At 47.0% G+C, this 24283-nt stretch overlaps 1 protein-coding gene across 2 annotated transcripts; it reads left to right on the top strand.

Annotated features, from left to right (window-relative positions):
* Window positions 1–113: 113 nt before the first annotated feature.
* TMEM255A (transmembrane protein 255A) lies at window positions 114–23903 on the top strand. 2 transcript variants are annotated; one of them, XM_050310199.1, is made up of 9 exons: window positions 114–261; window positions 4482–4624; window positions 8619–8681; window positions 12840–12929; window positions 13788–13850; window positions 14795–14883; window positions 17182–17341; window positions 18630–18773; window positions 21175–23903. In XM_050310199.1, the coding sequence occupies exons 1-9, from the start codon at window positions 204–206 to the stop codon at window positions 21331–21333; spliced, it is 969 nt and encodes a 322-aa protein (XP_050166156.1). In that variant the 5' UTR covers window positions 114–203; the 3' UTR covers window positions 21334–23903. The 2 variants fall into 2 exon arrangements, with proteins under 2 accessions (XP_050166156.1, XP_050166155.1); XM_050310198.1 differs by having other exon boundaries at window positions 115–261; window positions 17179–17341.
* The last annotated feature ends 380 nt before the right edge of the window (window positions 23904–24283 follow it).

Genomic DNA, 24283 nt, shown 5'->3' with positions numbered 1-24283 from the left:
CGGTTCGGTTCTGCTCTGCTCGGTTCGGTTCGGGGCAGTTCTGTTCTGCTCGGTTCTGCTCTGCTCGGTTCGGTTCTGCTCGGTTCGGCTCCGCGCCGGCCCCGCCGCTCGGTTCCCGCCCCGCTGCGCAGGCGCGGCCGGTGCCGGGGCTGTGGCGGCCGCCGTGGCCCCGCGGCTGCGGCGGGAGCGGCGGCACCGGCACCATGCGGCAGTCCCTGACTCAGCAGCGCCCGGGCGGCGTGGCCCTGCCCGACTCCGTGGGTGAGTGTGCCGGGCCGGGGGGACCCCGGGCGGGGCCGTGCGGGGCGGTGGGTGCGCGGGGACCCCGCGGGGCCGCAGCGACGGGGCCGCTCCCCCGCCGGGCGCGGGTCTGGCCGCGGGGCACGGTTCGGTCCGTGTGTCCCCGCAGTCCCCGCGGCCGCTGCGGCGGGACCCCCGCGGGCGGGTCGCTGCCCGGCCCCTCGGCGGCGACGGCAGCAGCATCGTCCTTTGGAGCGGCCGCTGACGGGGCCGGGGCCGGGGCCGCTCGTCCCTGAGTGCGGACCGCGATCCCCCCCGCAGCCCCCGCAGCCCCCGCCCCTGCGCTGCCCGGCCCGCAGTCGGGGGGCGGCGGGGTCACTGCCCTCACGCTGACGCGGTTTTAGCAGAAAAAAATGGAACAAAAGGAGAGGGGCTGGGGAGAGGGAGGCTCGGTGACATCTCCCCCCGCCCCTCCGTTCTCTCGGGGTAAAAGTTGAAGCTGGCTTTCTTCCTTGGGCTACTTTGCGTTTATTCCTCGCTTTCTGGCTTTCCACTTCCCCCCCAAAGAACAAGATGGAGAAGTCGGTGCTGTTTCTGTGCCATCTTGTCTGTTTTCTTCTAATAATCAGGAAAAAACAGGAGTAAATCAAGGGCAGTACAAAGATATGCATTATTGCAAACTTTTTTTAAAGTAATCTGCAAAAACCTGCTACGACCTTGTCTTCAGAGTGGGCTTATATATGGCAAGGATAATAAGAGGATGTTTCTGATGCTTAAAATAAAAATGATCTTTCTAAGACCAGTCCACATTTGGAGTGCCATTTTAGCAAAAGCAATACCCAGACCATGCATGGCAGTAGTTTCTTTACATCTCCTTCCCACAGTTAAGCAGTGTTTCAGACCACCTTGTATACTCACACTGTGGTAAGCACTGCAAGTTTTGAGGTATCTAATTGGGATAAATCACAGAGAAAAGGCTAATGCTCTCTCTTAAAAGCAGAGATAGCAAAGCTCTTGTAGCTCCACTTCTGTCTACAGAGCTGTACCAAGCTCAGGAGCAGAGAGAAGAATGATCTGATGGAGAATTCTTTCAGCAAAAATTAACACTGAGGGAAATGATTTTGCCAGGGCAGCCCTTCAGCAGCTCAACAGAGATAGAGTCCATGTATACTGAAGCAGCTGTGGGCATCCTTACAGAAGTACAAAACCATTTTCTCTCTAAACACGTAGCAAAACATGTTTTCTGAGAAAGAAAAAATGTAATTAGTGTCCCAGTACAGAGCTAAAGTGGAGGTAATCACATTATCTCTTCAGTTTCACATCTCTCTTCGATATCAAGTTAAAGGATTATAGTTGGTTTTGTCAGAACTTGGAATAGAAGCTTTTTTTTTTTTTTTTTTTTAATCTTATGAGAACTATTGAAAAGCTTTCAGAAATTTTCCAGCTGGAAACCTTTTGTTTCTCTTCTCTATTGCATTTTGATGTGTGCCACTCCTGACCTGGGAAACAATGTGGAAACGAAGAGTGGAAAACGTGGTGCCAAAACAAGTTCAGAATCCATAAACGGTGTTTCGAGCTGCTTCTTTTAGGGCGTTTTTCTGCAGAAATGCTGTTGAAAAATACCCTGGTTTTGAGACAAATGGCACATTTTGCAGGTGTTTTCATGGTACCCTCTTGCAGCACCTGTGATGGCAGCGCAGGAGCGCTGGTTTGTGCCCGCGGCGCCCACTCGGCCGTGCTCTGCAGGGTGGTTTTGCAGGGCACGCAAACATCTGCACGCCCACACGGCCCAGCCGTGCAGGGTTTGAGCTGTGCAAGGAACATATGGCTGGGTTTGTTTACCCTCTGCTCGTTTGCCAGCCAAACTGTAGCAGTAAACAGAAGTTTGGTAATCATGTGGAAGCAAGACGGGTTCGTTCTTCCTCTCCTTCCAGAACTAATCTGTGTAAGAAGCAGCAGTTTCTCTCCAGGTTCTAAAGTTTTGTTCAGCTAAGTTTTGGTCCCAGTGCTATGGAATTTTAAGAAATTTATGGGACACTTGCTTTTGAATGGCTACATGGACACTGCAGTGTGGCACAAGTGATAGAATTTGGGAGGCAATACATACACGAAAGCTTAATATCTTGATGAATTTTGAACGATTTAGAAGACTAGATTTTATATTATTAACTTATTTGGCAGATTGAGGAGAATAAAAAGAATAACCCCAAATACAACCAGCAGCAAACAGTTGGATACCTTTATCTCCAGGCTGTAAAAGCATGGCATGAAAAGCTAAAGATCATTGAGAAAAGAACCAGCCTGCATCTTAAGGTTCTTCAGTAGTTATTTAATTTATTTTTTTGTTTGAAATTAGTAACTGTGTAGCTGTTCATTCCAGCTAAGGACTAACTAATTGTCAGGCTCCTTGCTCTTAGAACCAGTGATGTCCCACTGATGTAGTCTGAGCTGCGCTCTGGGACATGAGCAGAAGGTTTGCAGGTGGAGAGCTTTCCTTCCAGAGACACTGGTCAGTCAGAAAGGATGGTGTTTTTCTTTACAAACCTCTCTTGCTCTTTCATCTAGGGGAGCCTGCTTGAGCAGGGAGGTTGGACTAGATGACCTCCAGTGGTCCTTTTGAGCCTTACCCATTCTATGATCTCCCTGTGTTGGGCTTTTAAGCCCCAAGTTTAGGACTCGTCTGTGATTTCAAGCTCATCTGATGGATGTGGGTGAAATGATCCAGCCCCATGCCTGTGGCAGCCGTGCCAGTCCAGAGCACATGGAAAGGGAGCACTCCTGCCAGCAGCACGGCTGGTGGATCAGGATGGAGTGGGTGTGGAGCAGCAGTGGGGAGCTGCTGCCCTTTTCCCCATGGAGAGCTGTCCCTAGGGAGGAAGGGAGATAATTTGTACCAATGTGTGTCCATATGGCTGCACTGGTGTAGCTGTTGGGGTGAAAAGATCCCTCTATCTGCTCTGCAGATATGCACAGCCCTACGGAAGGGCTTGTGGGCACCTGGGGTGTTCATCTCTGAGACAGAAGCTTCCCAGCAAGGCCTGGTGTGCTCCTCTTTCTGGAGAATTTGGACAAGGAGGTTGTGTCTGGCTTGGCCAAGTCTTGGCCTTTCTGCAAGTGTTTTATGTAGCCATGTCCAGGCTGTCAGGGAGCCCCTGAACACCGCAGATGGGGATTCCCAGGATGGTTTGCTTTGGGGAATACACTCAGCAACGGTGAAAGCAGCTCCTTGCCCTTGGGACACGTTCCCTGCCCTTCTCTGAAACACCCTGAGAAGTGCTGGGAGCATGCACGTGGCTTGGGAGCCTCTAGGGTGGGAAATACCTTTACCTGCTCCCCGGGCATGTTGGAGAGCCCCAGGCTGTGGGAATGGGATTTGGGATGGCCCCAACAGCCCACAGGGAGTGCGGCTGGGGGCTGTTATAATCCATTGTCCTACCAGCCACTCTTGCAGGTGCTGGTAGGACATGAAATATGGTCAAAAGGATTGTTCCACGGAGTGACTTGAAGATGGCAGAGCACCCAATGAGCAAACACACCTAAGTTGCTGAGTGTAATGTCGCAGCCAGCTTTCCTCTTGGCTGGTGGAATCACTCTTTTATATTTTTGTTCATTTGGGAGATCTATAAATATATAAAAGAAAAAAACCTCATCATCAGGCAGCTGTAGATGAGTTTTACTAATCCACAAATTTCATTATTCAAGCAGGTAAAAATAGCTGGTCCTTGCTGAAAGTAGGGGATGATACTACAGGAGAGGGAGAAGTGGCTGTTACTGGTGATGTCTCATTTGCATGGAAAATTGTGGATGCTTTATGATTACAGCCAATATTGCCCCCCTCAAAACAAGCAGCATACAGTGTGGTTATTTAGCTTGATATAAGCAGACAGATTATAAAATATATAAGTGCCTAATGGGAATATTCCTCATTAGCTCAATTGCCCCAGGCCAGGAGGGGCTGGGAGACTCTGATGTATCTAAATGAGCTTTGCAGAGTTACAGTTCTTAAGGCTCTCTTCATCTACGTCAGAGCAGTGATAAGTAAATGTGGATTCAGATGCCCTAGTAATGCTTGATAAAGCATGTTAGTGAAGGTGAAAAGTGACAACCAAGCCCAAAAATATTCTCAAGTTAGAAGAAAGGAAATTCACCATGATGTGGATGGCGGTGGGAGGAGAAATTTGTGGTGTTGTGACTGTCCCCAGATGGAATCAGCAAATTCTGTTGTGTGTGTGTGTTTTTAGGGTCGTTCAATAGAAGAAAAAGAAATTCCCTCTACGTAACTGTGACTCTCCTCATTGTGTCAGTATTAATTCTAACGGTGGGCCTAGCTGCTACAACAAGAACCCAAAATGTGACTGTTGGAGGTTATTACCCAGGGGTTATTGTAAGTATAGAACTCCTAGGTAGGTCTAGAAAACTTATTGCCTACAAAGTCCCTTGTAATGCTGCAAATGTTATAAAGGGTGATCTTGTCCTGAATATTTTGCTCAGTTACTTCATTGCCATTTGATTTATTTGTTTTATTATTATTTTGCACCTGCTGCTCATTCCCATGCAAAAATCCCATCCACGTGGCAGCTTCCTCTGAGCTTAGGTAATAACATGCTTTTGAGCTAATGGTATGACAGGTAAATAGGTTTTATGTCAATGGAAGGAACCATAGAACTTCTTTTGTTTGCACAGATCACATTGAGCCCAGGCAGAAGGAAGGCAAAGAAGGACCATAGGTGCCAAGAACAGTTGAGAGACCAGCTCTTGGAATACTGTTCATGTGACTTGTGGTGATAAAGTTCACTTGCCAAAGTGTTTAATGACTTGGAGTCCCTGGATGAGGAGCTGTGGCAGTTTGCCAGGGGATCGTGTACATCAAAGCCTCGAGCACATCCATTTCTTCTTTTTTTTGTTAGCAACAGCTGAAAATGGGAAAGGACAATCTTTTAGCTTCAAATGGCTTAATTTAGAGAAGATCACTGGTGTCCAGCCTTCCTGCTATTAGATGTATATCCTCCTGCAGAAGCATAAGGGGCAAGTACATTATGCCTCTCCCATCACGAGCAAAGGTCTAATCCAAACTGGAAAGCAAGTCCTGGTCTTTTCCTATGCATGTCTGAGATATGCTCAAAAAGAGGCACTGAACTGCAGTCAAAAGGGGTGTCTTAGCAACCCTTATTAGTGTAGCTAGTAGCCCCAGCTAGAGGTTTCTGGGGTAACAGCTGTGGAGTGCTGCACTTCTGATTTGGAGGCCTGAAACCAGTCCAGATAACTAAGTGGAGGCTTGTTCTTGCCTTGTTGCTGTTTGATTTATTTGCCACACCTTGCAGATCTCAGGGAGCTTTATACTTTGTGACCGAGTTCTTCTGTGACTGAAGAAAGCCCCTTTACAGCCCTTAGTGTGGAACATTGTTACAGATTATGTTGGGCCTCTTCAGTTTAGGTTTTCTGGTTTCTCACAGTAACTCCTGCATTTAGGTCTGATCTTTTTTAATGAGAAGTATAGAAGGAAGGTGTTGAGAAGGGTTTCAAACGCTCCACACTTAGCCTACGCCCTGTCAGCCTGAGCTGAACCTCGTGCTTCAGAGCAGGTCCTGCAGACTGATGCAGATGGGTTGAGTCTGTTGCTCACGTCCCCTTGACATCTCCCGTGCTATTTATGGACTGGGAACGTCAGCATCACTAACGCTTTTTTAGGACTTAGTCTGCTCAAGGAATTAATGAATTCCTGGACTTGGGAAGGGCGTTGAGATACTTTATTCAGAGGCACCCTGGCAATTTGTGTTTTTCACCAAATTCCCCCTCTCGGTTCATTAATCTGCTGTATGGCAATGTGTGATGACCTCACCTGTCTCCGCGCACAGGAAAACATTCCAGTGTGCTGCTGGATGCTTCAGCAGGTGCTTAAAATAGCCGATGTTTCATAACAAGCTGGGATTCCTCCCTTTACTGGGAAAAAGGGCTTGCTGCGGTGCACGAGTACTTGGTGAGCTGTCCCCAGGCAGGTGACTTCCACAGCCCTGAAGAAGTTGCTCCTTGCAGCTCTTGTCATCCAGAACCTCACACTGCTGTTGCATTTCCATCAGGGGTTCTGTGCTCTGTTAGTCATACCCTGACTGCCCTGCCTTGGTAGGTAAGGAAAAACACAGCCAGAAGTCTCATCGCTGCCACGCCTCATGCACCGTTCTTTACTCCTTCAACTTGTGTTCCTTGGGCAAACACCTCCTGTGCAGGAGGAGATGTGCAAAGAGGTGACTGTCTGATGCAGGGGATTGTCTTCCCAGGCCTCTTCTTCCAAAAAAAGAACAGAGCCGGCCACCGGAGACCATCCAGACAAGTGGGATTTTGTTTGCTTGGGTTTTTTGAGGGTTTGAGGTTAGTTTTTTACCAAAACAACTCAGTTCCTCATTGGTACAACTGGAGAAGCTGAAGCAGAGGGTGCAGTGACATGTCCTATAGACAGGCTGCCTTCACCCTCCTCCATGACCACCCAACCTTCACGACTACATCGGTGAACACCCTGGCTGTGTCTCTGTGGGAAATGTCCTCACCTGTGCCTGGATGACTGAGCTGGGGTAGGGAAGCCTGGAATATAACAGTGATGCTCAGCGGACAAGAGCAATGATCAGGTGCACAGGGCAAGCACCCTTGTGAAGTGAGACTGTGAGATATGTGTGTTGTCTCCAAGTTACAACAGCTTCCAGAATCTGTGTAAATGACTGACCTTTCTTACACTTTCATTGGCAAACCTCTTCTGTAGTGGTTCCTTGCCAAGGATGTTGGCTAAAGTGCATTCATTTTGTGTCCTGTCCTCCTTTCAGACAGACATCCCAAGGCATCACATCCATCAGCAAATAAATGATGCAGTTGATGCAGATTCCTAAGATCTCTTTGTCCCATCCACAGAAGAACGAGTAGTTTTTCCATTAATGCAATGAGAATTCCTGTTAATGAGAATCCACTGATTTATTCGGTCTTCACCTGTTGGATGTACAGACTTGCTGTAATTTCTTCTTTTTGAATTATCTTATAATATCAGAAGTATTTCGGCTTTTGATTTGAAGCTGCTCTGAAAGACCATGTGGATATTTCTCTTACAGATAAAGCTCAAAGGGCACAAAACATTTTTCTTGAGCATTTGCCTTAGGTGTGTGTTGCCTGATCAGCTGCTCTGCTTTAATCCCTGCTGTTTGAGCCAGCTGCCCTCCCTGCCCATGGCACTGCACCAAAGGTTACTGGGTTTAAGCAGGGCAGAGGAAGATTTAAGCCCAACTTTTTATCACATTTGTGTCTGCTAATCTCTGTACGTGCCTCTGCCTGTTAGGACTGGGTTTATTAACCCTTTGTTTTCTATTCCTGGATCTTAAAATATCAGTTCCAGGTTCTGCTTCCTGGGGAGTTGGACAATTATTGGGTATTCTCACCCAGATCTTCACCATCCCTTGGTCTGTTGTCTGGATTTGCACCTGCTTAATATGACAGGTCCAACCGTAGGACTTTTCCGGCACTTCTCATTTTGCCGACCCATGGAAGTGGAGATGGATATGCTCTAGACCGACCAAAGACCTTTCTGGGCGTGACACAGAAGTACTTCTGCATCTCCCCTCACAGTCTGTGGTTCCTCCTTGAAGGCCCTGTTTCTGGCCTGGCTGAGGTGTGCTCTGTCCTGGAAACTTCTATTTCATGTAGCTAAATAGCTTAAGGCTGTGGAGAAAGGAGGTGGAAAATCACGCTCCTGGATGACTGCATTGAGCTGAAATAAGTGTTGTCAGTTATGGCAGCAAAAAAAAGATGCTTTTGCTGCAGTAGCTTGTTCCGTTGGCTGGGTTGGCGTGAGCTCTTCTGGTAGAAGACCCTGGTGAATTCATCCTCACCCCTGGAAATGAGGGAGGAGTAGGAGAAGGCAGAAAGCTGCTAAATCTCCTAAAGTATAAATCTCCCTTATTTCATAGTTCACAACAAGAAAGTCTCTGAGTTAAAAACTGAGGTGATTGCTCTCAGGCTCAGTGAGGCTACAGAAGCCTGGTCCTGCAGATGTTAGTGCCGTGGTCCTGCAAGGTTTGCATCTGGAGACTCCTGAGTGCTGGTAGGGTTGTTCCATGGCAGCAGTGCATATCCTCATCCACCAGCCATTACTCAGCATCACTGGGGCGGGGATGGAATTCAGAACTCATCCTTTTGGTTTCTACACACGCTTTTAGTGCCACATGTGGGACACACCTGATAGTTCCTGCTAGTGAGACTCTACTGGTTTCTTGCTAAGGAAGAGTGCTCACACATCCACAGTATGTTCTTTTGCTGCTTCTGGATTTAAATGTGTTCTGTCTATATACAAAATATGTTGGGTATCATCCTGATCTAAATGCTAACAATACATTGTTTTGCAGCTTGGTTTTGGGTCGTTTCTTGGAATAATCGGATCAAACTTGATAGAAAACAAAAGGCAAATGGTAAGTTCTTTATAAAAACTTCTCTGAAAAAAATGACAGTAACTCAAGTATTGTATGTAAAGAGTATTATTGGTTTTCTTAACTCTTCCAGGGTAGTAGTGCATACCTCTTGAGAACTCGAGATGTTTTCTGGCAGCCCAGGAGAACAAGGCTATTAACCCTGCTATTTTTAAATTTAAAAAAAAATGCTCAAGGAAGCACAAAGTGACTATACACAGTCTCACTGAACTTGGTGGGATTTTTTTAAAGGGCTTGAAATCGAGCATTTGGAGTTTTCAGGATAGTCAGTGCTTCACAGACTCATGCCCAGGGCTTTTTCTTTTGAGCTGTCACAGTATGTGATACATAATATGGTAAATAAGATAAAAATAATATACTTATTTTAAATCTTTTAAAATAAATACTTAGAAGCCCAGAACTCTGGAAAACTTGCTTTTGGCCACTTTCTATTCTAAGGAAAGGTTAGAGCAGAAGATCAAGCAGGCAGTCTGGAGGTGAAATCCCCTAGAGAGCCCAGCAGAAAGTCCTTCCTGAGGACAGGAGTGCTCAGAGCTGTCTGCTCTACAAATGTCTACAGCATAAGTCACTTGAGATATCATCATGACAAAAAGCATGAAGACTGATGTAACTGAGGAGCAGCCAGTCTCTCCAACTCTGCTGAGTAACACACCTGTTGCTGGTTCCTATTTCCAAACACCTCTTCCAGTAAGAAGTGAACATGCAGATAGCACAAACCAGGGGAGACAGTCACAACTCAGCTTGTGCTGGGGTGGGAGGGGGTGCCTGTGCAGTGGGGATCGAGCTGGCTCAGATTACCCCTCTTGGCAAGCACAGGACACTTGGCTTGCCATGGGACACTTGTGGACTTGTCTGGGTCTCCGATGGCGTCTTGCAGATGGTCTTTTACAAACCCCACATCTTGAAGCCCATGCCTAGAGGTAGAGGCTGTAGTGCTTGGAGATGTCAGCGACAGAGCTTAGGGCAGGGGGAAGGCTTTTTGGAGACTTTAGCAAAAGATGTAGGTAGAGAAAGATCAGTAGAAGTTGGTACCTGATACCGTCCTGGCAGGCTGTCGAGCTCAATCTTTCCAAGCCTGTTTCCTCTGCTTGCCCACACGTGGCTGGCCAGAGGTGGCATGTGGGGAGGAGCAGTCCAGCTCCTGGAGCACCCTGTGGGCAGATCTGTCTCCTGCCTCGGCTGGGCTCTCCCAGGAGAGCAGCTGCAATCCCCCTCCCCAGCGGTTTCCCCATGCTCTGGCAGCAAGACCTCTCCAGCCTTGCTGGCACGAGGCTGCAGAGAGCTGAGGGAGGTGGTGCTGCCCCTGCAGCCTCTCCCTCTTGGCTGCTGCTGCTTCTGCAGGGACGAACTGCCTCTGGGAGTGGGCTCAGGGGTCAGATTAGCAGGGTGTGCTGCTGTCCAGGGCTAAGGCATGGTGGCCAAGCTGCAGGGGGAAATGGGAGAAATTCCTGCCTGTCCAAATCCAGAAGCTGGGCTGTGCTGCCTTAGCCTTTGCTTTGCAAATAGCGGGCTCCCTGCAGAGCCGGAGGGAGAGGGTGAGGCAGACCCTGCAGGAGAGGACATCTGCCTTTCCCACAGTCAGACAGGGTGCAGGGGAGGTGAGTTTCCCAGTGGATATTTTTTGTTGTTTTCACCCTGGCTCTGCAAGAGCAACATGTCCTGTTCTTTCTGTCCTAGCGGGGTTTCAGCCTCTTGCTCATCGTGTATTAGCAGCATGTCGGTGTCTGGTTGAGCAATGACCATGTTGTGCCAGTCCTGGACCCTTCACAGGAGTGGCCACGAGTGACAGCATGGCTCTGACTTGACTGTTTGGTTATTCTGAAGAGCCCTGGGTAGCCTGTGTTTGTTCTTTTCATCCCTCTATCATTTTGTGTCCCAAAAAGCACACGCGACCCAGCTTTGCAGGGATTGCGTCACTGCTGCCTCGGCTGGCAGCGAGCGTGTCTCTGCTCTGACCGCACAGAGGACATGCAGTAGCTGTCACTTATTGTCCCCATGCTTTAGTCACACCTCCTCCTTGCCCAGGGGCAGCTTTGTCCATTACATGTTTCCATAATGCCACTGGCAGTGCAGGATTTATTTTTTTATCTGCCGTGAACTCCCCCAGTGTCCTAGTTTGCTAAAAGACAGTCTGGGTCTGGCTTGTTACACAGCTGATGGCAGAAAAAGCTAAAAGCACTTTCTGCAGCCATGTTCTCGTGCTTGTTTCTGTGAGTGGGGAGTGTGAGGAGTCGAGCGAGCCGGCGTGGCTTAAGGGGAGAGCTAAGCTGAAGCAGCTCTCACTCCTCCCTTCTCTCCAGCCTGCTGTCAGCACTAGACCTCTGTGTTTTAACTGCCATGCCATACATCTGCAATTCCCACTTGCCAAAGGAAGGGAGAGCTCTCATCCCCCCAGGGAGGCCCAGCTGCCCGCCCTGCAGGCAGCTCTGACCCAGCCCAGCTGCCCGCTCAGCAGTTTTCAGCTCAGGAGTCAGTGGTTTACGTGCCTTTATGACAGTCATCCATGCCAGGGGAAAGGGAGAACCAACAGCTCCAGAGCCCAGGAGTGACTGTACCATTGCCCAAAGGGATCCTCAGCCCAGGACACTCCTGCTTTGTGGTTCCTGCCCTGTCCAAACCCAGTTTGTCTTTTCTTGTCCGAATGCTACTTGGTGTGGCTGACTTCATCAAGAGTTAGAAGAGTGAAGATCAATCAAGAACATCACTCAACTCTTGAGAGGGACTTCTGCTTGCTACAGTAACAATATTAAGCCCAAATTAAAAATCTTGGTGGCAAGTGGAAAACTGAGATTTTAAAAATTAATTTGTATATTTCTATTTGCTGTTTGATTTTTCTTATCATAAATTCTCAGTGTTTGGTTTTCAGGCTTTTCTTTCTCCAGCTGGGAGAGAGGAAACTGTGTAAATAAAGTGAGCAAACCCATTTCTAGCATTAGATCCTTATCTCCTGGTAGGGCTCTTATGAAAGTATCATCATTAACCTTGTATTTATTTTAAACAACCATATTAGCAGCTCCTATCTGCAAGCAGGCATGACCGACAAATACCCTTATTGTATATATTTAGTGTTTGGCTCACTTCCCATCTCCAAGGCTCATGCTATTTAGGGAAAATATCCTCTTTAGTGTAAGTATGAAAAAAAAAGGGCAGTACAGAGGAAAACCAAACTTGCTACAAAATAACCTAAGCCATAAGCCCCATTCTTCTACTGAGACTGTGAGAAGCTGCACTCCCTCCCCTTGTGTAATTTCACTGGTTTGGTTGTGAAACAAGGTGACTGTGTAATGGATAATGTGAGTTGGGAGCCAGATGTGGAGATGCTGGGGCTGAGTGGGGAGGAAATGCAGGTGTTTGCAGCTCACAGAAACAAGGTCCCAGTGTAGGATCTGATCCTGGAAAACTTGTCACCTGCTGCCACCTGCAAGTAGTTGGTGGCACAGCATCTAATATTCCAGTAGCAGCCTAGTGGCCGTGACATGTTCATGTTGTCACTGGGATCATTTCACAGTCTGCTCCATCTGCTGCTGCAGGTTTTATGTCTGTGTCTTGAATACTTGCCTCATCTAGAAAACCATTTTATTTTCTCTCATTTTGAAGCTAAGTGAAGTCAGCAGTTGTGCAGGGACCATTTCCACATCCCCAAGCAAGCCCTCCTGCATCCCCACTCGTTGCTCAAGCTGCCCTGGTCTGCACATGGATGCTGCTGGAGGAATGCCTGTTTTCACTTAGGGAGATCTAGGTAAAACCGGTGTGGTTAACCTAAAAATCCTGAGGTACATTAAAAATACACATAGGATCCTTCTGGACTGTGTTAGGCAAGAGTTAAGGACAGCAGCAGCCAGAAGAGGAGGTGTATCCCCAGCCCAAGTTTAGCCTTTTGAAGTCATGGAAGAACCTGCATTACTATCTCAAGTCCCCAGAGAACCCATCTGGCACAGAGCCGCCGCTCCTGCCGCTTTGCCAGAGCAGACACACATCCCACTGCCTTCAGTGAGACCAGGCTGTGCAGCCCAGGCAAACATTTGGGTCATTGATTGCCTGAGGGCTTATTGACTGTGGTTTGAGTATCCTTGCGGAGAGGGCACAAATCACTTGGTTGTGGAGAGGCAGATGATACTTTGCTTTGTTTTCCTTTCTCAGCTGGTTGCATCGATCGTCTTCATCAGCTTTGGTGTCATTGCTGCGTTCTGCTGTGCCATAGTAGACGGTGTCTTTGCTGCCAGACACATAGTAAGTGCCTCCAGGAAAACACAGGTCCTGCAATGCTTTTACTCTAGGAGAGCAAGTGATGGTGTCTGCAGTCCTGTATCGGGACACATCAAACCCTGCAAATATACATCATGTGCTGAATGCTGGTTTAAATCATAAGCTTTAGAAAAATGCAGGTGGGGTGACAAGGGCTCTGGTTTCTGTCTCTTGATAAATGGGTGGGCTTTTGGCCTCACTTTACCACCTGACAGTCCAAAAATGTCATTGTCTTGCTGGAGACGTGCTCCCTCGCCTGCTGCTGCCACTGCCCTGCCACCCTGAGCTTTGGATCAGACACCTGGAGAGACAGTCTGGCTGCTGCTGGGAAGGACTCGCTGATGTGGATACACCTCCAGCATTGCTTTCCCTGAGGATTTGCCCTGGAGACCAAGCTGCCCCAAAAGGAGGCATTAATGCGTGTTTGTTTGCAGGCTGAGCCGTTGGTAATCCTCCAGAGCTTTCCCACAAGTCACTGAAGAGCGTAGGAAAGACAAATTTGGCAACAATTAATGAGAAATTGTTATGAGTCAGCATGAAGAACCCTTAGAAACATGTCAGGCAGCTCTAAGATGTGTCTGGAGGGGGATGAGGAATAAATCCTTCAGTTCAGTATGGCCACCATCACCCAAACGAGCCCAGCATAAGCCCCTGCTCCTCCTGTGCTAGCTGTAACAAATACACCCTTCTGAGGGCCAGGGTCAAACATCACCCAGGGCTCAGGGAGCTGGGGTGGGGTGCCGTGGCTGGGATGGTACAAAACAGTCTCTGAGTTTCCCCAGCCCCTTTAGGTGGTTTCTTTGTTTTGCTGCAGTACTAATCCTGGTGCCTTTCCTCCGGCAGGACCTGAGGCCGCTGTACGCGGGGCGATGTCAGTACTACTCCAAGAGCACGACCCCGCCTGAGGTGAGAGCACGTTTGGCTGTGCTGTCTCTGAAGGGGCAGCTTCATTGTGCAGGTGGAGGAACCTGCTGCCAGGAGGCTGCTCCAGTGTCCTGGAGATCTGAAAAGTGAGGAGGGGGCGGGAGGCTGGGCCTGGGGTGGGAGGACTCAAGGAGGTGAATTCCTCCGTGCTTGGTACTGCCTCATTAGTGAAGGAGCAGGTGGAGAGGAGGGGATGGGGATAGGAAAACACACCTGTTTTTCTAGATCTTCAGCTGTGCATTCTTTACAGGAGTGGGGTGGTGGGTTAAGAGTTCAGACAGCAGTAATATCTGTGGGTATGAGCAACATGTACCAGCCTGTGCACCTCTGCTATTGTATTCTCCAAAGAGAAGCCTGTCAGGGCTCCCAAGTTCCCAACTAGTTTTGAATAACCACTGTATTTTGAATTAGAATGCCTGCTTGAGGTGCAAAGTTTAGTACTACCCAGCAGCATTGGTGGGGTCCACTCTCTTTTCAGGCCAAAGCCTGTCCATGTGAGCTTGGGTGTTACCACCCAGGGCAGACAGTGACCACTTTGGTCAGTTATGCACCAATATGGAGTTCTTGGTCTCAGTTTGTGTCGTGCTGTTGACAGCTCTTTGCTCTGAGTTGCTGTGTGGTGAGCTGTGTTAGTTCAGCAACACCTTGGCTGCGTGTAAGAGTTGCAAACCCCCCTTCCTGTGCAGGTGTGGGCTTGTCTGTGAGTTGCCCACAGTGAAAGGAAACGCTGCTCTGTTCTAGCCTAGTACATCTTTATTCCAGTAACTGTGGACTTTGCAGGAGCAAGATAAGGAAAGAAAAATCTGCCTGGGGCTAATCTGGAGATCAGTGCAAAATCTACATGTAGAGCAAGCCAAATAGCAGCAGGAACTGTTTGAGGATTGTGTCCTAATGTGCTTTATGTATTTTTCTCTGTATTCACACAGGCGATCTGTCACCCACAACGCCGTGCCCCCTGCACACCAAAAATAAAAACCAATACCTGCTTCTGCTGTGACCTGTACAACTGTGGGAAGTAAGCCAAAAAATGCCATTCCTGGCCGTGGGAAGAGCAAGCAGGTGTCTGCCTTGCAGGTGCCTGGCAGGCCAGGACAGTATCGGTTAATGACAGTTGCTGTGGGGAGGGATCTTAAGCTGTGGTTACCAGCCACAGGGAGTCCCAGACAACAGCTAACCAAATAAAGGGGGGTGTGAAGCACACCAAAGCCATCCCAGCTATGGGTGAGAATGCTCTGGGCCAGCCCAGCTGGAAAAATGAAGAGGACAGGAGTTTCCATGACTTTAGTGCTTGGTGTCCTCCCTAGTTTTCCCCCCTATTGAGTGTCCCTTGTCCTAATACCTTCCTCCTCTGTTGGCACTGCTTGTTCCCTGGGACTCATTTTGTTTTAGATGATTATCGGTGTAAAAACTGGGACACTGTTCTTCCTCTCCCTGTGACTGTTCCATTCCCCACCCTGCCAACAGGGAGGAGAGCTCACAGGCTGGGGTTCATAAACCTCTCTGCCCATATCCAAATATCGTTCGTGGTCACAGGGGGTTGGAAGGTGAATCAGCACTGTGCAGTGATGAGTCAGGAGGTGGTTACGAATCCAGAGCCACTGCAGTGATCACCCCAGCTAGATCAGGCTGCTCTACCTAAGCCAGCGTCATTTACAGCATGTGCTGCTTATATCATGTGGAGTGCCTAATGTGTGTCAGCAAGCAATTAATAAATTGATTTTTTTAGTGCTGGTTCTTGCCTGGGGCTGTTCCAGGCTTAGCATTTCTCACAGTACTTAGCTGAGCTGGCCCCCACTTAAATCATTGACTGAGGCAGAGGAAGATCAAAAGCTGTTGTTGGGAAAGGGTGGGTGGTTCTCTGTGCTGGGAAATGTGATTCCTGGTCTCTGTAGGACTTTGTGTCTGTGAAGGCCGTTGCAGATGGGTGAAGCTCACACCTTCCTTTGGCAATTTACAGAACATGATCCCTTTGTATTGGCTGAAGAGAGCAATTCGCAGAGAAGTGTTTGGAACAGAAAAGCTTGAAACTTTGCTGTATTTGTCTTTCTTTTGGTTTTGGGTTTTTTTGTCCCCAGGCAGGCTGGTTGGGGTCCTGCCTCTGACCCATTTTGCCCTCTCTGATTCAAGATACCAGTTGTTACCATCTTAATCTTGCTTAGCACCACAAAAATATCCTTCGCTGAGGAGGTGCTGGTTCTTTTGGGATCTCATTAAGAACGGCACGGACATTCAAGGCTGGTTAGTGCACATGTAAAGGATGGAAAATACCGAAAAAGTGATGGCAGTCTCGCATCCTTCCTGATGTCCAGCCGTGGCAGCGCAGGACGAGCCCCTTCCCACGCATAAGTACGTGCTGTGCTTCTCTGAACAATGCAGAATGTTCTGTCGGTGCTCCAGGGCTGGCTGAGAGCTCTGCACTCTTGACACATCTCCACAGGAACGAGCCCTTGCCAGCAGCACACACAGGTTGTATTGTTGGAGGTGGTCACGGTGTGTGCTCAGTGTCACATGGAGGTCGTGCCAGCCAACGGGCAGGTCTGTGTGACCTGGGGTTATGCTCTGCCTCGATCCCTGCCTTCTCCAAGGCTTTTTGTATCTTCTCTCTCCTCCCCCACCCTCTCTGGCCCGAGGAGGCCTTGTACACTGCAAGCGTTCTCTCTCTGCATACCAGGGAGATGGCTCGCTCACAGCTTCTCCCTGCAACTTTCTCTGAAATGCAGAAGGAAGGAAAAAAAAAGAACATCTAACCCGTTTGAGAAGGCATTTTGCAGCCTTCCTAAGTGAAATCAAGGTCTAGCTTTCCATCACAAATTCTTCCAAAATTGTACCTGTCCCTACGATCCGGTGGCAAGACTCCAGCCCAGGTGTTGCAGGAGCTGCTTTTGCTTTTCCAGAATGATGACCTGACTGGATTTCACAGAGTTCTCTCCATGCTCTTTTCTGCGTGTGGTAAAGCCTAAAAATGCAGGCAGAAAGACCTCTCCCTGCCAGGGTGCTGCCGGAGACTGCTTCGTCCTTGGGAAGCCTGCAGGACCTCTGTGGAGATTTCTGATGGTAGAAATAACCAGCAGATTGAGACTCAAGGATCTTTGGGTATTTGCAGGCCTTGTTTGTTTCAGAGCAGATCAGTCTTCTGCTGTCATTGTGCAGGGAGATCTTGGATGGCACAGGCATGGGATCTAGCAGGCTTTATCCCCACTCCCTCAGTAGTAAGGTCCAGGCTGTCACTGAATTGCAGAATGCAGAAGTACTTAGGTTTTATGATGCGTGGTGCAGTTTTTTATCGTTATTGTTTTCTTCCCTAATTTAGCAGAGTAGAGATTTCTGGAGGCTACTATGAATACATTGATGTCAGCAGCTGCCAGGACATCATCCACCTTTACCACCTGCTCTGGTCAGCAACAATTCTGAACATAGTGGGGCTATTCCTGGGGATCATTACAGCAGCAATCCTTGGAGGCTTTAAAGATATGGTAAGAGGGTATCAATTTCTCTGTATATTAAGGCAAAAAAATTCAGGCAAATTGCCTTTTAAAAATAGTCATGAGAACAGCTATTAGTATTTCCATGCAAATTGTCTATGCATCACTGCAATCTGGATGAAAAGGAGGGCAGGAAATAACTGTGAGGGGAAAGTGGAAGTGATTCACTTTTCTGATCTCGAGTCACCACCTGAGCACAGTTAGAAAAAATGAACAGAATTAGGGGGTTGTATTTTCAAAAGGAACCTTCTCAGAGGTGTTGGCAATACCAGGATGAATGAAAATAAGCTCTTTCTTAAAAATTGATCTTCCTTTTCATAGCATTCTCGTTCTACAAGGAAATGTGTGGTGGTTGCTCATGAATTGTTGATTTTATAGCAGTAGTAGCGTTCTGAGCTTTACAGGTTGTTTAAGCAACTGTGTTAGGCTGAAACTCTCCATCTGGTTTCTTCATGGTGTGGAATCTGGGAGGGTGAACTGGGGATCAAAACCAAACATCGGATAATGGAGAAAATGCTGTTCTGACAACATGAGCTTTGAAATACCCTCACTTAACAAGGCAACCTTCCATACAGTTTTGTTCTGAACAGCACAAATCAGTGGGGAAGAACTGATCATTCAGCAGATACACTTAGGGTTTTTTCAGTCTCTTGAGACTCATTTAGAATAATACAAAATGAGACACACAGAAAAGAGCATTTCTTGTCCTGGCTATACATTTTCCTTACAAAGAAGTCTTGGGCCCTGCACTAAGGGTACCTTACTGCAGAACTCTGAACTCTTTTCAGACTCACCAGTATCTTCTCAAATAAAACAGAAGACACATTCCCAGCTGTGCACTGTAGCCCTTTGAGATTTGATCCACATCAGAGAGCCTCTAAACCTCTGCAAAAAAAAAAAAGATGCATAGAAGTGTCTGTGAACAGCAGTACCAGAGGATTTGAAATCTCTCAAAATGCAGTGAATAACAGAGTAATCAGAATTAATGGGTCATTTCTCCTGAAGATGCAAATCTGTTTTGTTTGAGTACTGGTGTGCACTGGGCTATTACCAGCTTGTTCTATGGAATCTGAGAGGAAGCAATGAGTGGCTGAGGAATGAAATGACCTCGGGACTTAGCTGCTGCCCTGAGAGGGAACTGGATTGCCAGTTGCTAATTCAACAGAATCAAGGTCTAAAGACACACAGTGCTCCTCTAAACCATTTCTGGTTTCATTCAGCTGTCAGCTTTCCATGCCTTGCTTAGCAGCTTGAAATTCTCTTCTTTTTGTTTTAACAGACTCCTTCCCTCCCTACGCTGAACTGTACGGTTGAAAATGCACACCCTTCGGTGACCTACTACTCGAGGCCACAAGTGACATCTTACAACACCTACTACCACAGCACTCCTCACCTGCCTCCCTACTCTGCCTATGACTTTCAGGTGGGGAATGTTACAGGATGTTTTCTTGTGTAGCAGCAAGGTTAAATCCAGCCAGTCCTGCAGGACTCTGGAGACCTGCCTTCCCATCATTCACACAGTTTAATTTTCTTGTTCCTGCAGAAAATATCAAATCTTTCCTACTGGGTTGGAAAGACTTAAGTCCTTGGTAGTGCTCTCTCTTATTAAGGTTACAGTGTTTTCCTGGAAGCTGCCTTTGAAGTGAGGGCAACAGAACCTGCTGCCTGCCTGCCTTCCCCACCTCTCACTACATCACACATCATACATTTTCTTTGCAACCATCAGGGCTGAAGACTTTTTTTTATTAACAAGAGGTTAAGGTCTTGGACATCAACTAAGAGGTGTGCTCTGGGATAGCCACCATCTCCCTCATCAGAGCCATGCATTAAGAGTTAACACAAATATAAACCTTTCTGGTTTTACTGCTAGTGCCACTAGACAGCACTGCTGTCAGGGCTACCTAGATATACTTGAACACTTATATCACAATTTCTAGGATTTATTTATACAGGTTTGTGATGCATTTTTGAGATTAATGAAACCTGGAACAGTCACTGGCATTGTATCACTTACAAAAATGCCAACCTCAGTGCATACCAAACCAAGCTCATCTGCAAAGTCCTCTTCTCAGCTTCTCAGCAGTTCTAAGTGCTGTCAGACTCAGGGTTTGTCAGTACAGCAGCCCCAGCACCTGCAGAGAGCTCAGCAGGGGTGGATTTTCCTACTTTTTATCTGGAAGTACTGCTGGGCTCTGCTAACACTTAGAGCTCAGCTGGATGGATCAAAGTCTCTGGGTGTCAATGCTGTGAGCACAGGTGTTGGCTTAGGAGTCAGCACAAAAGCTGGGCACAAATTCAGGTAATCTAAATTTAATATAGTCAAGTCTCTCTTTCAGATGCAATTCCACGTCTGTGCCTTGGAATTGTGTTTCCTCCATGGAACTTGAGGGGCCTGCATGAGAGCCTTAGCTGAGAGCCTCTGGCTGTGGAAACTCTGCTCCAAGCAGTGACTGTACCAACCTGACACCTTCTCCCCTGCCATCCTGCAGAGAGCAAGCCCAGCCTTGCCTCTCAAATCCCTTTCAGAGGATACACTCCCTCTGGTGCAAGAGTGCTTCCCACTCATGCCACACATCTTTCACAGGAAAAAAATGGCACTACTCCAGAATTTCTGAGGAAGCCTGTGGCCCTGCAGGAGCCTTTCACACACAACTCTGAAATGGCAGACCCAGGTCTCTGGTTTTGGGGAGAGCTGGTGGGTGTTGCAGCAGCCACTGCTTGTGCCAGTCGCTAATGACACTCCACAGTCCTCCCATGGTGAGGAACGCACCAGGCCTTTGCAGGGGGCTGTGATGGGAACTGGGCAGTAGGAAAAAGTCCTGTGTGAAAGTAGTGCTGACATCTTACTCCTCACTGTGTTCTTGGTTGAGGGCAGTTCGGGTGAGAAAGTGTGAGAGTTTTGACTTCCATGGCCTGAGCCACGTTTGGCTCTGACAGGGGAGTGCAGGAGAGCGTTGACCTTCTCTGCCTTTCACCCTGTGTTGAAGGAGGAATTAATGCCATCTTCCCATGGGCATTCCCATGCCCCTGGCAGCACAGTGCAAATCCTCCTTGCTTTTGAGTCTCTGCCAGGGCCTTAAGCCAGGTACCTTTGTGATTTCAGTCTGTGCTGCAGCCGAAGGGTGGTGGAGGGGTGTGTGGTGCCTGGGCTCTGCTCCAGTGTTTGCTGGTGTGTCCAGGCACCACCAAACCCTGTTTGCTCTGCAGGTGGCCTGTTCAGGTGGGCCAGGTGCCCAACAGCAGCACAGGGGACCAGGGCTGTCTGGGGCAAACCCACCGTGTATTAGTGGCCAGAAGAGTTGTCGTGGTTTGACCTCAGCCACTTGGGCTCCACACAAATGGGGGGGGGGGCAATCAGGGAGAGGATCAAAAGTGAGAAAATTTGGGGGACAGTAAAGCAAAGGCCATGTGCACAAGCAAAGCAAAAAGCTATGTGGTCTGGGAGATCCCTTGGGTCAGCTGGGATCAGCTCCCCCAGCCTCCTCGCTGGTGGGATGGGGTGAGGAGCTGAAAGGCCTTGGCTCTGGGTAAGCTCTGCCCAGTGACAAGGGAAACATCCCCTGAATTGGGATCAACACTGTTGCCCTTGGAAATCCAAACCACAGCCCCCTAGCAGCTGCTATGAAGAAAATGAACTCTTTCACAGCCAAAATCAGCGCAGGAGCAAGTGGAAGTAACTGAATTTGTTATTTGTATGTACACGTTTTGCAGAGGTGAACCTTGCAGTGTTAATTTTGAACTGCTTGGTAATCAAGTATCACTTTGCCGAGGTCCTTGGCATAAAGAAGTGGTTACATTACAGCCTTCTCCTTGTCTCCCTGCAGCATTCCAGCGTGTTTCCAGCCTCCACTCCTTCTGGCCTCTCCGATGACCCCCAGTCCATGTCTCCATCTCCCAGCTATATGTGGGCCTCTAACGCGCCGCCTCGTTACTCGCCACCGTATTTTCCACCTTTTGAAAAGCCACCACCTTACACACCATAAAGAACGTGGGAACGAAGACAAAAATACTTGCCATCGAAATAATTGTGAACATTTTGTATTTATATTTTACTGTGGGAGGCAGCAGGAGGATAGATACAGAAGAGAATTGCAAACACAAAGATTAGATTGGACTGTTCTTTCTTGCGAGACTTATTTCAGAAGTTCAGCAATGGCCTGTGACGCAGGGGACAGACTGCTGATGTTTTAAAGTGTTGGTGAGTAGCAGCTGACCCAAATGTCAGCCTCTTTGGTTCACGTAGTCCTTGATTTTTAATGAAGTGATCCAACACAGCTGACAGATTCTGGTCTGCCCTACTCCATCTTGTGCCAAGCTGAAGTAAGGGTAGCCAGGATCAGCAGTTGCCAGAGACCATCAATCTGTTTAGGGTGAGGGCGCTTGCAAACAGCGTGACTCGACACTGGTTTTGTTTGGCCTTCAGGCTCCAATTGCTGGGATTTTGGGCAGGGGGGCACAGGACCTGGCTCACATCACTTGTTGGTTACAGCCTACACACTGGTAAAATCTTGGGGGAACTGCGACAGTGTCTCAAACTTCAACCCTATTGAAAAGAGGAAACACCATAGGATAGTCCCCTAGATTGTAGCAAAACAATTCAAACATGGCTTTTTTGAGGGGGGGGAGATCTTTAATAGGCAAGTTGGTTTTATTTCAGAATGGTTCTTAAAGTGAAATGGAAGGTGAAACGGAGTTGTCTCTCTCTGAATTCTGTGTAACTAAAGCTGAAGTCAAGCATTTTGGGTGGTTGCACTGCCTAAATCACCCTTGTATTCCTATAAAGAGCATTAGGAGCTGTCCACAGGCCACTGAAACAGTGCAGTGAAAACATTATTTATTTATTTATTTATTTATTTCCCTTCTGTTTGGTTGGGATTTTTTTTTTTAAGCTTGTACTTTTAACCTTTTTAATGGACTGAATCAGCTCCCTGAATAAGCACTGTTTAAGTAGCTGTATTATGGGCTGCACATAAGGAACATCCACTACTAGTTCTCTAAGACTTAAGTCTCACACAGTAAAATTCAACACCCTGTAATATAGGATGAAACTGAGGAATTTGCAATTACTGTTGTGACTTTCATTTAATCTTCAGCTGATGACTATGCTGATTGATCTAGATTAAAGCAGATTTTGCATGCATCCTGCATAACAAAGGAAGGTCAGCTTTGATATGTGACACACTGACCTGTAAAGTGTGGTTCTACTCCAAGAAGTGATTTCAGAAGACAACATTCAGATCTGAGCTGCTCCTGAGCGTTCCCAACTGCTTACTTCAGGGATACAAATAAGGTATTGACATTTTACTACTTATTTCCTAAAGATTTAATTTCCTTGGCATCAGTTTGTTGACTCTAATCCTCAGTTGCCTACCTTTACTTGCAACTGATGCAGACCAAAAGGCACCTTGAAGTTAAATCTGACTTTCAGAATCGAAAAGCGGAATATATGCTAGTGGGGTGGGGAAAAATCCAGTTGGATTTTAAATTGTGGCATCTCCTTTTAATCTATTAAAAAAAAAACCAAACTAAAATCAATTAAAATGCTGTCAAAAATGGAAAACAAACACTGAAGTCTCTGATCTCACTTTTGAAAGTACACCCACACTTTATAATGCTATTTTTAATCCTATGCATTTGCAAAGCCTTTCGGCTGGATTCTGTGTTAACCTTATCATTTCCACTGTCAAATACTAATCAGTATGTTAGTATATTAAAGGATAATATTGTTTATCCAGAAGCAAGTGTAACTTTTCTACAGTAAGAAGGGGAACTGAACAGCTGGAGAAAGGAATACAACTCATGGGATTTAAAGCAGTAGTGTATGCAAAACATATCCTGGTCACATTTTGTTTTACTATAGGTTGTTGAAGTGCAGCTCCTATAAATTTGCATACTGAAAATAAATTTATATACTAGGGCACCCTCCATTTTATATTACATTTTACTGAATTAAATCTTGATAAAGAGATCATGAGCAATTTCAAAACAGACAGTATTTCTCTTGATAAAACTCCCCAAATAAATAGAATCAGAAGGGCACATCAATTTAGTATCAAAAAACATTTTATTGCTGTATCTTTGAGATAACAACTAACAGTCCTGTCCCACTTCTGACACTCTACCATTTGTGCCTGTCAACTAAATAGGGCTAGAAGGACTAGGGGACACCACTGGACAGGACTGAAACTCCTGAGGGGAACATAACTTACTGGCAGATAAACAGTTGGGAAATTATTGGGTTTGAGTTGCAAAACATTAAACTTAGGAAATATCCAAATTCTCCTTTTTTTCTAAGGAATACTTAAGCAAAAGTTACATTGCTGCTTTAAATTCACTATAAAAGGACAAGGCCATTTTCACATTTAAAAAAATTACTGGTGGGATTTTCTATTGAATTACCTGTTTCCTTCTGCTTGAGCAAAACTAAGTGTTTAATGTAACTGCAACATTCTGCACTGTATTCATCATTTCTTATGAGAATGTCAAGATTGTGGCTCATATGTACCCTTTTATTACTTTACCAAAGTTAAATAAAATTGTGTGACTTTTGTAAGCATTTATAAATTGCATTTTTCATTTTAACAACTTTCCTGTCTTACAAGCATCTTTAATGTTAGTTGAGAAATTCCAGCATAATATTAAAAAAAAAAAAAAAAATCAAAGAAAAGAAAAACCCAACAAACAAAAAGCCCCCACCTCTATTTGTTATATTGGAAATGTGTTTCTATCAGGATTAGCCAAAGACACTTTTTAAAATTCTGTTTCTTAAAGCCCCAGATGCCCCCCCACTTTGTAATACTGCAGTTCTGCCCACGTAACAGGGTGCCCTGACCTCCAGCACTGTAAAGTCATTACTGGTGATTTTTTGCTTTAACACAGAGATGAATAATGTAGACAGTGGAGTCTCAGCGTCTCCTTTACTTACTTTGGGCC

This window comes from Myiozetetes cayanensis, unplaced genomic scaffold, assembly GCF_022539395.1.
Source record: "Myiozetetes cayanensis isolate MyiCay16 unplaced genomic scaffold, myiCay2020 scf15, whole genome shotgun sequence".
Classification (NCBI taxonomy): domain Eukaryota; kingdom Metazoa; phylum Chordata; class Aves; order Passeriformes; family Tyrannidae; genus Myiozetetes; species Myiozetetes cayanensis.
Note: the sequence above shows the minus strand (reverse complement) of the source record. Positions and strands in the feature narration are given on the sequence as shown.